Source organism: Lissotriton helveticus, chromosome 8, assembly GCF_964261635.1.
Source record: "Lissotriton helveticus chromosome 8, aLisHel1.1, whole genome shotgun sequence".
NCBI lineage: Eukaryota > Metazoa > Chordata > Amphibia > Caudata > Salamandridae > Lissotriton > Lissotriton helveticus.
Window position 1 is genome coordinate 134,976,830 of NC_136069.1, and position 14,878 is coordinate 134,991,707.

At 43.3% G+C, this 14,878-nt stretch overlaps 1 protein-coding gene across 2 annotated transcripts in view; it reads right to left on the bottom strand.

Moving 5' to 3' along the window:
* Window positions 1-14,878, bottom strand: part of GAP43 (growth associated protein 43) — a 257,116-nt gene that overhangs the window by 94,940 nt on the left and 147,298 nt on the right. The window contains exon 3 of one of the 2 annotated variants that reach the window (XM_078656725.1): window positions 8,827-8,865. The exons of the other annotated variant lie outside the window; for it this stretch is intronic. Within the exon in view, the coding sequence (XP_078512851.1) occupies window positions 8,827-8,865 (39 nt within the window). The remainder of the gene's footprint in view (window positions 1-8,826; window positions 8,866-14,878) is intronic. 2 annotated transcript variants of the gene reach the window in all.

Sequence of the window (14,878 nt, forward strand, 5' to 3'; positions counted from 1 at the left end):
TGTGGAAAGAAGGGTCAACCTGAATTGCCTCTACACGAGCTTCAGGATTCATGATATATGTCTTCTTTTGATCCTACTGACCACACGGAGAAAGTGGCCATTCTGGAGGTTTATGCTGGCTGTGTAGAGTCTTTGATGACTAGTGTTGAGATGGTAAATGTGGCAAAGTGCCTCAGAGGGTACTTTCCTGACTTGTATGAGCTAATGCAGGAGGATGCTGGCTGCTTAGAGGTCTTTTCTGTTCCTCTTTAGCAGTGGTGCTTGGTTACCTGTCAAGGATGTCGGACTGGAAGTCGTAGGCATATTTCCTGTTCTGTGAATTGACTATGGAGACACATCTAAACTTGTTACTAAGCATTCATTTGAGGGTCATATATTGTTTGATATGACTCTAGATGGCTTGGTAACATTTTTGTGAACAGGATATATACCTATGCCTTCCATTCCAAATTCAAGCAGGACTTCCATAGGCCCAGGAACCAAGCTCATCATCCTATTTCTTCTTCTTCAAAATGCTAAGAATTATTTTCCTCTTGTCTTGTGCAGCAGGAGCAGAGGGTGAAGGTTAATTTTCTGCCCCACACCAATAAGAAACCTCATCCAAAAAGACTATTCTGCTCCTGGACACCCCAGTAGGTGGACATTTGCACCTTTTCAAGGATGCCGGCCAGTGATGTTGCAGGATTACCAATCGCATCTGTGTATTGTCTCTCTGACTTGCATCTCAGATTACCATCTTGACCTCAGACTATGGCGTGCAGAGTGCAAGGCGGGCCTTGTGGATTTCTTGACCAAGAATTTCATTGTTCTTATTCTTTATTGGAGATCGAGTTTGGGTACTATTCAAATGACTGTATGGTCCTCAAGGTCACAGGAGGGTATACATTGGGGATCTAAAGGATCTGAACAAGTGCATTCCTCATCTGCCATTTTAGATGACGACTATTCAACAGGAAATCCTTTGATCTTGCATGGGACTGTCCCATGCCTTTGGTTCTTCAGAACATGCTCTGTCAGGTAAAGTTGGAAGGATCTTCAGTCCATAATAAGAGATTGGCACTCTCAAGATGTTGTTCTATCATTTAACTTGAAGACTGCTCTAAATGTTTTCACCAGGCTATTGTTTCCTTTGGTGGAGTCTCTTCACTTGATAGCCCAGAATATTTTTCCTTAGCTGGATGACCGAGGCTTTGTTGGGGGACATGGTTGGTACAGCTGCGATGAGGTCCTGCCAAGTTTTCGGTCATCATGGATTGTTGGTGAGTATAGGAAAATCTCACCTCTTCCAAGTGACTGGAATCTATCTGACTCTTAATTGTGTTGTGCATGGGGAAGTTGTTTCTTCTGAAGCACCAGATATTGGTTTGGCCCTGCAGGCAACTTTGAGGCCCCTGCTTTACTCCCAAACTGCCCAGATAAATTATTTTTTTAGGTGCCCTGTTCACACCACCACCTGACACCTCTAAGTACCTAACTACCTGGTCAATGGGATCCTTGTTTTGATGTGTTTTTATAGTTCTACCACTCATCTACATGTTCTCCTGCAGTGATGGTTTCAAATATACAAGTTGGTGAAGTGAAGTTTGGTGAATCCTGTCTCTTAAGGGGTGTTGATTACGGAGACCAGTATGTCTGGTTAGACGGAACACATGGGGTCCTTTGGATGCTCCTTGGAAAATGGCTCTAGCAGATTTTGTACATTCTTCCAACTGGATTGAATCGGAGGCCATCTGCAGGGGACTTCATGCTGGCACACCTCATCTCTGCTCCCAGGCTGTGGTGATATGTATGGTCAATCTTGTGTCCATGGCGCACATAAACCACCAGAAGTAAACAAGATCTATGACCCTTGCTTTGTTGACGTAGAAGATATCCCAGAGGCCAAAGTGCCCGCTGTCAGTTCTAAACCTGTTCACATCAGGAGAGGAATCACTTCAGGGCAGATCGACTTCTCAAGACTACTGCATTTCCAAGACTGAGTTTCAGAGTCTGTTTCAGGGTCTTTGGGGCGGTTTAGGGCTCTGTCTCTCAATCGTTTTGCTTCTCAAGACATTAAGGTGAATCCCTAATTTTGAACCAGTTTAACGAGTTCCCTTGTGTGATCCCTTGTCGTTGGGCCTGTCTTCTCTACAGATTTACTCCCCTACATCTCATTGTGAAGCCCTTGTCCAAGATCTGGAAGAACCCGGTAGACGTCATTCTGGAGGCTTATCAAAAGCTTCACCTGGTGTGGTTTTCGCTGGTACTTGAGCTGGGTACTGGTCTACCATTGGTTCTGCTTCACGTTCCTTTTCCACTTCGGTATGCAGTGCTCTTGTGCCCTAGGTTGTCTCGTCTCCAGTGTGCACTTTGGTAGGCTTAAAAGACAAAGTCTATCCTGTGCTGGGTCTAAGGCTGTAAAACTCTCTCACAGCCTGCCCACTATAAAGGATTAAGTTACATTTCAGGCTTAATGTCCCTCTGGCGTTACAACAAGTTCCGGGGTACTTGCTTTTGTTTTTGCTACATTGAAGTTTAAGTAACTATTCAGGTCTCTATTGATACTTGGGGGTGGTCAGGGGAGACTGAGCCTTTTTGTCTGAACTTCTTAAGGGGCTTTTGCTACTCATTTCCCCAAACCACAAAAGATTTAGATTCTTTCTTGGAACCCTCCACTATTATAGAGAAGTCGACATGACCCAAAAAAATCGATAGGGGAGAGAGAAGCAAAAGGAATTGTGTCGTCCTGCTCAGCATCCCAAATAGTATCAGTAAAAATTGATCAGAGTGGGAAAACACAGTGTCATATTGTAAGATCTCCAATGAAAATTGTTGTGGGACCCTCAACAGTTATGTTCTGGCAGTGGCATATTTTCTTACTGACGTTCTGATGGCTAATTATATCATAATTTGTACTGATTCTACATGATTTACAGATCCTCCTTTTGAGCCATGTAGGGTACCCCAATGGACCTCTTACACAATAGGTGGTGTTTCCTTTGGTGGTCATGTCTGTGGGGCATCTAGGGGATTTCTGCCCCATTGCATCTGTTGATGACTCAGCGGCTCCAACTATGTGATGTCCAGTTTGTCACATTTTGTTCAGGCAAAGTAGGTCTGAAACCAGCAGAGGCTATGCTCTGCCATTGGGTTCAAACTCCTATAGTTCATGCCTACGGTGTGACTGGTGTAGATCTACCTCTTGTGGTTTAGAATCGCTCTAAAAGGAAGGGGTCTGTCGCCTGAGCCTCAGCTGCCAAGATCCTTTGCACAAATGTCTTTAGGGCTGACCACTGGGTGACTCCTCTAAGCTTTTGGTTCTTTACCATTCGTTGATTCCTTCTGACAACTCTGTTTTGAATGTGCGGAGGTTGCTTTTATTAACGGCTATTCTTTTACCTCTATCTTGCTATTTTCTGTAAATTAACACTTTTCACATAATTTTCATGCTGGTTCAGCATCAATTCTTGGATATGTCCTTAAATTATCATGACTGTCGTGAGGAACAGTTTAGGGGGGTAATGATTTGGGTACTTTAGTAATCTTAGTTACTCTCTCGCTTCTCTTCCTTGTACCATTTATTGTTTCCTTCCCTTCTGCGGTGGTTGTGAGCTCCAGTAGGTTTGGGTGTATGAGATTCGTCATTCCTACAAACGATAGTGACCTGAGCAGAAATCATTTTATAGGTTATAATACTGAAACCAAAAACTTTTTAGGAGACAAAGGGGCATATTTTATCACCGGACCGTCCCTTTTTTTGACGCTGCAGTGGTGTTGTGCCATTCCCCATATTTACAAGGTGGCGCTAAGCTACTTAATATTGCTTAACACCACCTTGAAAATATACCTCTTTACGCAGCATTCACCTGCGGCAAATGGGCTTGCAATGGGTGTTGCTGTGTGCGTTCCACTGCGGGCCACCAAATCTAAGCTGGGCCCTTTATAGCAGAACTTGTTCCAAAGTTTATCAATATGCACGGCCACCAGAATTATGTGGCAGGGGAGGACCACATTCTGTGGCAGGGTGGATTAAATTATACAGCAAGAAAAGGCAAATTATGCAGCATAAAGCAGCACATTTTTATATCATTACTTAATTACTTTGTCATTTTTACACGTTTAACACTGACTAGACAACAGCTTCACTGCATTAGTACCGATTTAATGCCCCAAAACAGCAATAAGCAACAAATAGATGACCAGTCAACCTTTGGGAAAGGACTTCCACTGAACAGAAGCATGCACCGCTGTGTTTTGGTAACTTTTGATCTGTTTACACTAGAAACAAAATGTTTTTTAAAATTAAAATCTGCAGGTCGTGCAATAGATGATGGAGGATGTTGCATATGTGGCAAATGTACAATTATGATGAAAATGACATGGCCTCAAAATCATATAATTCCAATGGCCCTGTCTATTGAGAAAGAGATAACACAGCAGATAAGCATCAGGCGCCATTAAGAGGAATTAACTGTGTTAGGTGCCTTGTGATTAATGGAAGCTGTGCTTTTGAAATCTATAACTAAATATGTTGCAGCATGAGAGCGGGGGCTTTCTTTAAAGAGTGCGGGACCAGGGTAAGAATGACCCCTTGCCCACCCTCTTATAGACATGGACTAAGTGTATAAAAGAACAATGGAACAATGATGCTTCAGGCAAGAATCACAATTGCTGGGCCATGGAAATTTAGATTCCATATCAATTAATTAATATTTTCCATTGCCGAAATCATTGACAACGTTTCGACTTCTGGTGATTTTAGGTTCATCATCAGGATAAATCAATTTCATATGAAGCAAGAGCCAATATAAAGAAGACGCCAGTTCAGGACAATATCCAGGAAAATAGGCGCCAAGAAGATTGCCTTTGTGGCTTGTAATAGTCAATCAACCATAGGGAATTATGTGTACCAGATCAATGTAGGATCACAGTGACAAGCTACAACAGTAACTTGAGTTAGTATAAACAGGCTCAGCCTATCAGAGGGATGTCATCGGTATCTCCTGGATTAATGAATTAAAATGGAGTCTGAATTTCCATAACACCTTTATGATTTTCGCCTAAAGCATTGTAATTCCATTGCTTTCTGTATTGTACACACTTTGCACTTTTGTAACTTCTACTCACTGTGTGATCACGAATATGTGTTTTTACAACGAATTCCGTTGCAACGCATGCCTTTACCACACATGCGTTACAACGGAATGCTTTTTCTTCGCATAGGCTTTTCCTCTAATACTTCCGTGGTGACGTTGTACGTCGTTAAGAGGAAGCTGAAGTTTCTTTCCGTTTCCTCTTAAAGGATGTCGTTTGCCTGCACATCTCGACGTTTTTTGAGGTGAGTTTCATTTTATGGGGGGGAGACCCCCCCAAGCCCCCCTTTTTTTGTTACCCTTTACCACATATGCCATTACTACGTACCTCGTAGTAATGGTATGCGTGGTAAAGGCTTTCGTGGTGACCACGCATGCGTTGTAATGCATGCGTGGTTAATGTTTCCATGGAAACGGCCGCGTTGTAGTGGCTGTTTCCCGTGATCACCAAGCACTGAGCAACCTCAAGGAACAGAAAATATAGTTGATAATGCAAGTCTGTATGGTCTTTTTTGTGACATTTTGATCATATCATATGTTTTTAAGAGTATATTAAGTATTGTACGTAAGTTACTTCAAAGCATAGCTCAAAGGATACTGTCACAGTCCAAAACCTATTCTAGACTTCAGGCAGTCTCCCTTGCACTATGGAGAAAGGGTGAGCGAGTGGCACAAAGCAGGATAAAGTGCACCAGTGAGTCTCGGTGTCATAACTTAGTAGATATGGTGCTGTCCTGCTCTCTCCCTTTCACATTACACAACACTGCAACTTTGGTTGCTGCACCGCATTGCATGACTTCTTGGTAACATTTCCCTCATGTTCATGGAAACAGTGGTAATGGCAGGATGGGTGGGCCCAGTGGTCCTTATCTGTTGCTAAAGCCTTGCTGCATATGTGCCTTCAGAACCTGCAGTTTCGGTACACCAGACCGCAGGTAACTGACCTTTAACCTCACCCGAGGTTGTGTGCACGACCATGCATTGAACTCTGAAAAAGAAGCTGACAATGGCACCAAGGGCATTAAGGCCCTTATTACCAATGGTCTGGCCTCATTGGAAATAGTGAGATCGGCGGTGTATCCGATTAACTGTTTATTTTCACACAGAAATATCGACTGATGCACTGTGGATGTGTAAATAGGGGGGGAATTACACAGAGACACAGACACAAAATTATCAATTCCCTGGTAATTCCTCATTTCTAAGAGGACCTTCAGAGTCCAACATTTAATGGCCCGGATCTTACCACCTTCGGAGTTACTGATACTCCTGGAATTGGTAATCCCCAAGGTGGGAAAAATCCAGACCATTTTCACGGCTGCTTGTATTGAAGGACTAAACCTTGCAAAAAAGCAGATACCTATGTAAACCTGTATTGAAATTCAGTTTGAGAAATGAAGCACACCGACTGAAAAGTAGCCCCTCCGTGCATGTTCTGAGGACAGGTTCCAAACTGCACTTATTAATAAACTGTGAGAATGCAGACGTTCTTGAGGGGTTTGCCACAGTTCTGGAACTCACCAACACTCAGATGTAATTCACTTTGAATCTCTCTTTCCACTGCAAGATCCACCTTTCCCTTTAGACACTTCTCAATTATGCTTATTTGACCCATTTTAAATCTCGGTGTACTAAATCAAAAAATATATACTGCCTAGTTCATAGTGACTCTGATGCATTAGGTACTAACTGCATGAACATCAGTAGCATCAGCAAATGATGCTATCCAAGAACCTAACAAAGATACCCTTTACATACATCCAACAACACAAGGACACTTCATGACTATGATAGAACTGATAGCAAAGTGTGCCCTTAGTAGAAAAAGCAAACTCAGTCAAGGGTAGATCTTTAAGTTAATGTGTGTATCTTTGGACTGCTAAATAGGGCACATTTCTCACTGGAGAGCCCTAATCTTGTCCTGACAGTAAATCAGCCCTTTCTATCCCACTAGGTAGAAATGTCTTGACAAAAAAAATTTGTAAATGTTTTGAGATGATCTTTCTGTAGTGAGCAGAAACGCTTGGTCGTTGGGACTGGAATTTCTTTGATTTTTCAGTCTTAACACAAAATAGAAGGGCATTTGTCCTGGGTAAGGGATAAAATGCCCGTAGTTGCAAAAGACCTGGAACCTGATCCCAGCCTCCATGCTTGACTAAACTGTGTGATTCTATGCACACCATTTTGTCTACCATATGCAAAAATACGAAGCACTAAGAAAGAGGCTAAACGTCAGTACTGATATCCAGATGAAAGAAATCAACCCATTGTGCTGTGACTGAAAATGCTCAGAAACGCATTGGTTTGTAGAATTACTCTATGCAAATCTTTTTATTTGCACATTGATTGGGCAGCTGCAAAATATCCATGAATAGGCTTTTAACTGGTTCTCACCTCTGGAAAATGCATCCAGGAGCATCATTGCAATGTAAACATCGCCAGCCTGATTCACAAAGTAACTTGCAATTTAGAGTAATTTGTACTTTTGACTAGATTTAGTACTTTTTTGTCTATTAAAAAGAATCTAAGTGTAAATTTACTCCAAAAGTGCAACTCACACTCAGATTTTGTGAATAGCCAAAAAGTAGTAAACATATTCAAAACTGTAAAGCACTCAAAAATTTATAGCCCCCATGCCCTTCAATTTGATTGTAGACGTGTAAATTACACGTTTGAAGTAAATCTACTCCTCGACTTTGTGAATAGTCAAAATTAAGTAAATTTATTCCAAAGTGTAAATTACTAAAATGTTTAAGTTGCCTTTGTGAATCAGGCCCAGGTGTTCATGTATTCCACAACGCACTTAGGGTCTCATTTATGAAGTTTTGCCGTGGAGCAGCGCCGGAGGCCTTCCTTCTGCGCTGCCCTACGGCAAATGATAAGGGGCATTCCTGTACTTTTTCCCTACGCTGGCGCACAATGGGCTGCTGTGAGCCAACGCAGGCACCTTTGCACCATGATGCAAGGGTGCCTGCATTGCAGGGATGATTATTTTTGAGCAGGAAGGGAAATCTTCCTGCATAAAAATATGTGGCTTAGTGCTTCCTCGTAAATATGGAGCAGGCTCCTGCGCCACCGGAGCGTCACAAAAAGTGACGTTCCGGAGGCGCAAACCACTTCATAAATGAGTATTGGGTAAGTCCTGCTGTTAAGTGAACTCACTTTTGACAGATACATGAAATGAAGCAGAAGATAACCCACTTTGCACAGGATCAGACGGTGCACTTAAGAGAGGTGCCAGGACTGGAACGGGGTGAAGATGCTGTAGGCTCAGAACATTGAACCAGATCGCATCTAAGACGTAACCCGCAGGAGTTTCCAATGTTGATTTAAAGTCACTTCCACTACAGATTCTCAGGCTAACCACCGACTATTTAAATGAAAGCCAACTAGATTAATTTTATGTCAATTTCTCCTACGGGCATATCTTAAAAATATGGTATTCATCCAGCTCTCACGCAATAATGTTGTCACGACTGCCCCAGTGTATACCCTAGTTCTAAGAGCTTCTAAACAATCTGACTCAGCAGCTTGTCTGAGGAATTTAATCAGTCGAGAAACAAATGTTTTATTGCATTGCCAATAAATATGGTAATTTTGTAGGTGAATATTGTTGCAACTTTACCCTGTTGAAATGAACCTTCTTAGACTCTGCTTACGCTAACACACGCGTATATCTTCAATGACTGAAAACATACGCAGTAAATAATGAAGTCCAGAGAGACCCCTTTGCGCTGTGGACCTGATTGCTTACCAGATTTTTTCATCTGTGGTTTATCGCTCCTCGCTGATTCTGCAAATATAAAATACAAGTATGCTTCTTTTAATAAAATAGCTCAGCTCACCATCTACTTGTATTTAGAGATATGCAAGCAAGTATAAGTAATCCAGCAACATGGGAGTATCATTTTAGTGCAAGGAATGACTGTCAACATGTCTTATGATTATGGCTAAAATGGGTAAAATGGGTATAAATCAATGTGCTGGAACTGTAATTATACCAATGCAATGTTGAGAGCTCCATAGTAGGCAGAGCAATGGCCGAGGGCCAACAATGACTGGTATAGACCTTCTGTTCCAACATGTCAATGTTTGTCTTCCTGTTTCTCCCTTTTTAATTTTAAACATTTTAACCTCAGTACCTCAGCTTTACCAGTTGTTAAATACCCTCTCGTTCATTATTAGCCCTCGCCTGTGGCTTAAGTCTATATCCAATGTTCATAGCTTTGGTCAACTGGTGTAGCCTTCAGCAAAAGCCGACAATGGTATATTAGAGAACTGCAATGTTAACAGCTTCATAGAAAAAAAGTGGTAAGGCAAGGACCATTATGATGGTATAGAGTTTCAGCTTCAACATTCCAGTGCTTGTTCTCTAAAATATTCTATCTTCTGTGGGTGAAATTTTATAATAGCTTTATATGCCTTGGTCTGTGTTAGTCATTAAAGTCCGGCAGCAGGGTATAATATAGCTTTAGAGCCCGACTCAACGGGCCCTACCGGCCATTAAAGGCGTTAAAGGCATGAGCCGAAGGCGAGGGCCTTTAAGAAGGGAGCGGGTCTTTAATTGCCGGTAGAACCTGCTACGGAGGGCCCTAAGGCTATTATAACATTTCGCCCCTAGAGGACAGAATGTTCTACTTTAAAAAACAAAGGCCTCACGGAGCCCAATGGAGTTGAAATCCCATCGACCTCCGTGAGGCCTTTGTTCACAGCAACAACTGTGAACAAATATTGGAATGTTGATGCTCCGGGCTTCTACCCATCATTAGAAGCCCGGAGCACTCTATTTTCTTCAATGGAGCACTCAACATTCAAATGTTCTAATGCTGCATAGGAACATTAGAATGTGGACACACCTTTAAAATCCATGAGTGCAGAGGTTTTATAATAGTTTTTATTGGCCTGTAACACTAACTCTCAAATGCTTTGTGTTTGTTTCTCTCTATTTTAATGCAATACGTTCTGTTGTCATTGGGTCAATATCTCTAACTGCTATACCTGCAGTTGCATACTCTACTTCATGTTTGACTACAGTGGTATGCCACTGGCATAACCCTAGTCAGAAGGCAAGCGACTATATAATAGTTCACTCTGTTGAGTTTCCCTTGTCTTTTTAGGCATGCAACATGTGGTTATATATGTAAAACAAGTGCAAGCCACAAGAGGGTTTTGGGTGATACAGATACATACAATTCCCTTAGTGAGAGAATAGAGAGTGAAGCTCTGACCCTCTAGGGCGAGCTTTGTTCTGTTCCAGGGTTCTGTTACTCACTGACCTCTATATCTGGGGGTCTCTCTTCGATCACTGGGGTGTGAGGTGGCCTGGATGACGCCTGGGGACAGTTATACCACAACAGCAGTAGGAGATCAAAAGCAAGGTCAGAAACCGCCTCCAAGATAGATCTCAAAGTGTGCCTCATGCTAGTCACGTTAAAAAATCTGAAGAAGTGCCAAACGTATACTGAGGAAGAGAAACAAAGTTCCCTTTCCATGATTAGCTTCCTGACCACTCAAGCCAGCACCTGTACGGCAAGATATAAAACAGAAGGAAAGCAAACCATAGAGGGGTTATAATTTAGATGGTTTGGGTCTACCTCAGAAAATTAATATATTGGGGTTGGAAGTACCTCGTCATTTATTATTAGACCCTTTATGGACTGTATAGAACGGTATACACCCGTTACAACGGATCTTTTACTCCGCAGACCCATTACAACGCGACCATTACTCCGCATACCATTACAACGCATTGCGCTGGGGGGCGCTCTAGGATAGGGAATAAGTATAATTTACTATCCAACACCTTCCCTAGGGTCCACGGGGACTGGAGTTAGAATAGTAAATTATACTTACCACTATCCAGCGCCCCAAGGCGCTATGCGTTGTAACGGTATGCGGAGTAAAAGTCGCGTTGTAATGGTCTGCGGAGTAAAAGTATGCGTTATAACGTCATACATCCGTATAGAACATAATATTACTTCAATCTTACATTATAAAAGCACACCGTGAAAGTATTATTCATGTCCTGTATGAAGAACATTCAAGATGGCTCTATGGGAAATGCTGGAGGACAAACCTAGGATGAACTAGAAGCACTGTGCCCCAAAAAGACCATTGGAAACAGAAACTGGGCACAACTCCAAATCAAGTGAAGTAAAAAAATTAATTTTCGAGTGTCTTGGTGAGACTGATAACTGGAAAGGTAAAAACTGCACATTGGAGGGCGACTCCTCATCGTTACATATGTATAAACAAGGAAACCATCCTCCTACGGCAGACCCAGGACCTACTCACCTTCAGGAGGCTACTCAAGACCTGGCTTTTCGAGCAGTAGCAGCACCCATCCCCTCAGCGCCTTGAGACCCTCACGGGTGAGTAGCGCGCTTTACAAATGCTATGATTGATTGATTGATTGATTGAGTCATCCACTAATATAGCCTTAGAGCCCGATGTAGCGGGCTCTAGTGGCCAATAAAGGCCCGCTCCAGTGTTAAAGACCCGAGCCCAAGACAAGGGCCTTTAACAAGGGAGCCGGCCTTTAATGGCCGGTAGAGCCCACTACGGTGGGCTCTAAGGCTGTTAGAACCATCCGCCCATAGAGGGCAGAATGTTCTAATTTGTAAAACAAAGGCCTCAAGAAATTCCAATGGGTTGAAATACCCTTGCGGTCCGTAGGCCTTTTTTGATAGCAATAGCTGTAAAAACATTGGAATGTTGATGCTTCGGGCTTCTGCCAGCTATTTGAAGCCCGGAGCACTCCATTATATTAAACGGAGTGCTCAAAATTCCAGTGTTCTAATAACCTTTTCAGTCGGCTCTTGACCCATCAGTCTCTTTGAGTATAGAACCACCAAGTATGCAGCCCCTGCGATTTACAAACCTGCCCCTTTAAAATAAAATAGAAGAGTGAAGGAGGGTTCCATCTTCACCACTCGTCTTGTGGTTCTGTAATTCTGGACCCTGCTGTTTTCCCGGTATCGAGATGCAATACCCGTGCCACAAAATATCAACGTACTATGACGAATTTGGTGTCGACGGACCGGTAATGATTAGGACATCATCCCTATACATTTGCGTCATGATTGAGGGATGCGAACACCCCTAAATCATAGTTTCCGTACCGACCCCTTAGACTCCATTTTGTAAACGACATCCATCTTGTGTCTTGCCCTCATGATAAGTCAATTGAGTAAGGTCGAGCTTGATCTAAAAGGACACGTCCACCTTCCCTGACTTCCCCCTGACCTGTCCCAACTGACTCCATTGCCTCCAGCCGAACCTGTTTGGGCAGCTCCTCGCCCAGTGGCCGAATAAGATAGCATCAATGCATAACATGCCACAAACCATTCACTACGTACAGACCATGTTTTCTACACACACACACCTGTCCATGTTCCTTGTTTATGGCCAGTTTTATGACTAGGAGGTACCCTGCTTTATTGGGGTTTCATCGATATCTGATGGGAGTTCCGGGCCTGGCCGGGTAATCCATCACGAACTGGACGTCTAAAATGTGGGTTGGCCTACATGACTTCGCTCTTTGTATTATTGTAGAAATATGTGTATAACCATATCGTAAACTCAAGAATTCTTGCCTGCAGCTATTATTTCTGTATATAAGGAGAAAGCTGGTTCTGTAAAAACGAACAGTCTCCTGGGAATACGCGACCCGGGTTGTCGTGTTTCTAGGACACGTGTTACTTGGTAGCTGCCAATAAAACTCGATCTCTGACTTCAACTAGAAGACTCTGTGTTTCTGTGGTCCGGAACAGGGAGAACTCAGAGGTCTTCGGGTGTTATCCCCTGGCACCACCGGGTTCCTAAAAACCCGTTACCTCAGTTGGCGCCCAACTCGGGGCGGTATCAAGCGGCGACGGTCCAAGCCAGATGTTCGTGAGGAGCTTCGTGTGAAAATTCCAGAGGACGGCCAGCCACTTCAGCGACCCCTGTATGTCGACGTGGTTCTGAAGGTCTTTGCTGCGAGGTTCCCCGCGTCCCGACGGCTACGAAGGACTGCTGCCCTGACTATCGCCCTGTTTTGGACCCAGTGATCCTTGGTAGAGCGAAACGATAGACGAGTCTTCTAGTGACGTCATCGATCTTCAAATACTTCAGTTAAGTATAAGTGGAGCGTCTCCCAGACCTTAGTTTGATCCTTAGTTTTCGGTATCCTTGAGATACGTTTTGATTTGGTACTTGCAAGCCCCAAAGCCGAAGGACTCGTGTATTCACGAGAAATATCGTAATCGATAAATCCATTGAAGTTTGAAGCTAGACTAGTGAGCAAAGATGTCTTGTTTTAGCAGACTTGGAAACTTGTTTTGTCTTGGTTGTAGTAAGGACTCCCGATTAGAGGATTCTTGTCCAGTTCCTCCGATTGGAACTCCAACATATGAGTTATACGTAAAACATGGCGTAGGTCCTATCACATATGATGAAGTGTGGATAAAATACACTCGCAAGGATGGTGTTTTAAAATGGCCCCAATATGGTAGTTTTGACTCAGAAATTTTAGATAACCTCGAGGTCAAATTGTTCAAGAAAAAAGCCCGGCCGGCGATGTTTGACTCTTTTCGCTTATGGCGCAAAGAAGCCAAACAGAAAGAAATAAAATTAGCAAAAAGGAATAAAAGAGGTATGTCGATGGTGCAAGCTGCCGTTGCATACAAGGATAACGAGGAAGAGCAAGAAAGCGAACAAGTGCTTAGGAGCAAGAAACTAGCAGTAGATAAATGCTACCCAATGTTACCACATAAGGGACAAGGTCAAGAGGAAAGATCCGAGAAAGATCCATTGATGTCCCACTTATTAAGCTCACCACCGCCGAATGCGTTAGACGCTACCGCACCCCCGAAGCATTTTATTATACCGCGCCCCGGCGCACGAAACACAGCTCTTGCACACACGCCAGCTACCCTTCAGCTGGTTCCTACTTCTCCGGCGCAGCCTTCTCAAGGGCCGCCGCCTCTGCTACATACTCCATCTACTTCTACCACTTTGCCTACCGCTCCAACTGTTCCCTATGATACTACGTCTGCCACTGCTTCAACTTCCTCTGCTATTGCCTCGATTTCTTCTTCGCATCAGCCTGTTTTTTCTGACGCATCTGCCCCTCCGCAAGCTTCTCCTTCTATTAGACAGAGAGTGGCAGGTACTGTCACTGGTCTGCTTTCACCTTTCTTTGGGCCGCCTAAAACGACCCCTAAAACAGAACGTAGACAGTTACGTAGTCAGCTGCCTGATTACGAGGAAAGAGAAGTGCTGAATGAGCTAGCACGCCAATGGATTACGGACACTGTTAGATATGATGTTCAGTCTGTTATGGAAGTTTTCCGTCAATGGGATGCACCCACTCAGAGATACGTATTCGAAGAGATGTGTGTATATCTGTGTGAAGATTTGGAGACAAATGATCCCAAACGCAAAATGAACGAACTATGGCGTACGCGTTTTAAGTTCCATGAAGGTATGATTATAGGTGCCGAAGTTGAGGAAGCGATAGATTTATTGTTCTCTTATAGGAGTAAGGGAAACGCCTCTAGATCATTGTACGAAGACGACGTATCAGGTAGGAAAAAAGCGAGACAGTACCCCATGAGAGAGGTTCCTCCGGTTTGGAGGGAAGGTGATGCGAATGTAAACCCACCAATTCTGCCACATTTCCAGCGTGTATGGGTACATGTCCCCTGGAAAAGATCCGAAGTTTTAGCACTCAAGCAGACATTACCTGATCCCCGTAAAAATCCGACTGGGTATTATAAGGAGTTATCGCAGACTGCCAGCTCATGTATAATGAATTTAGCGGA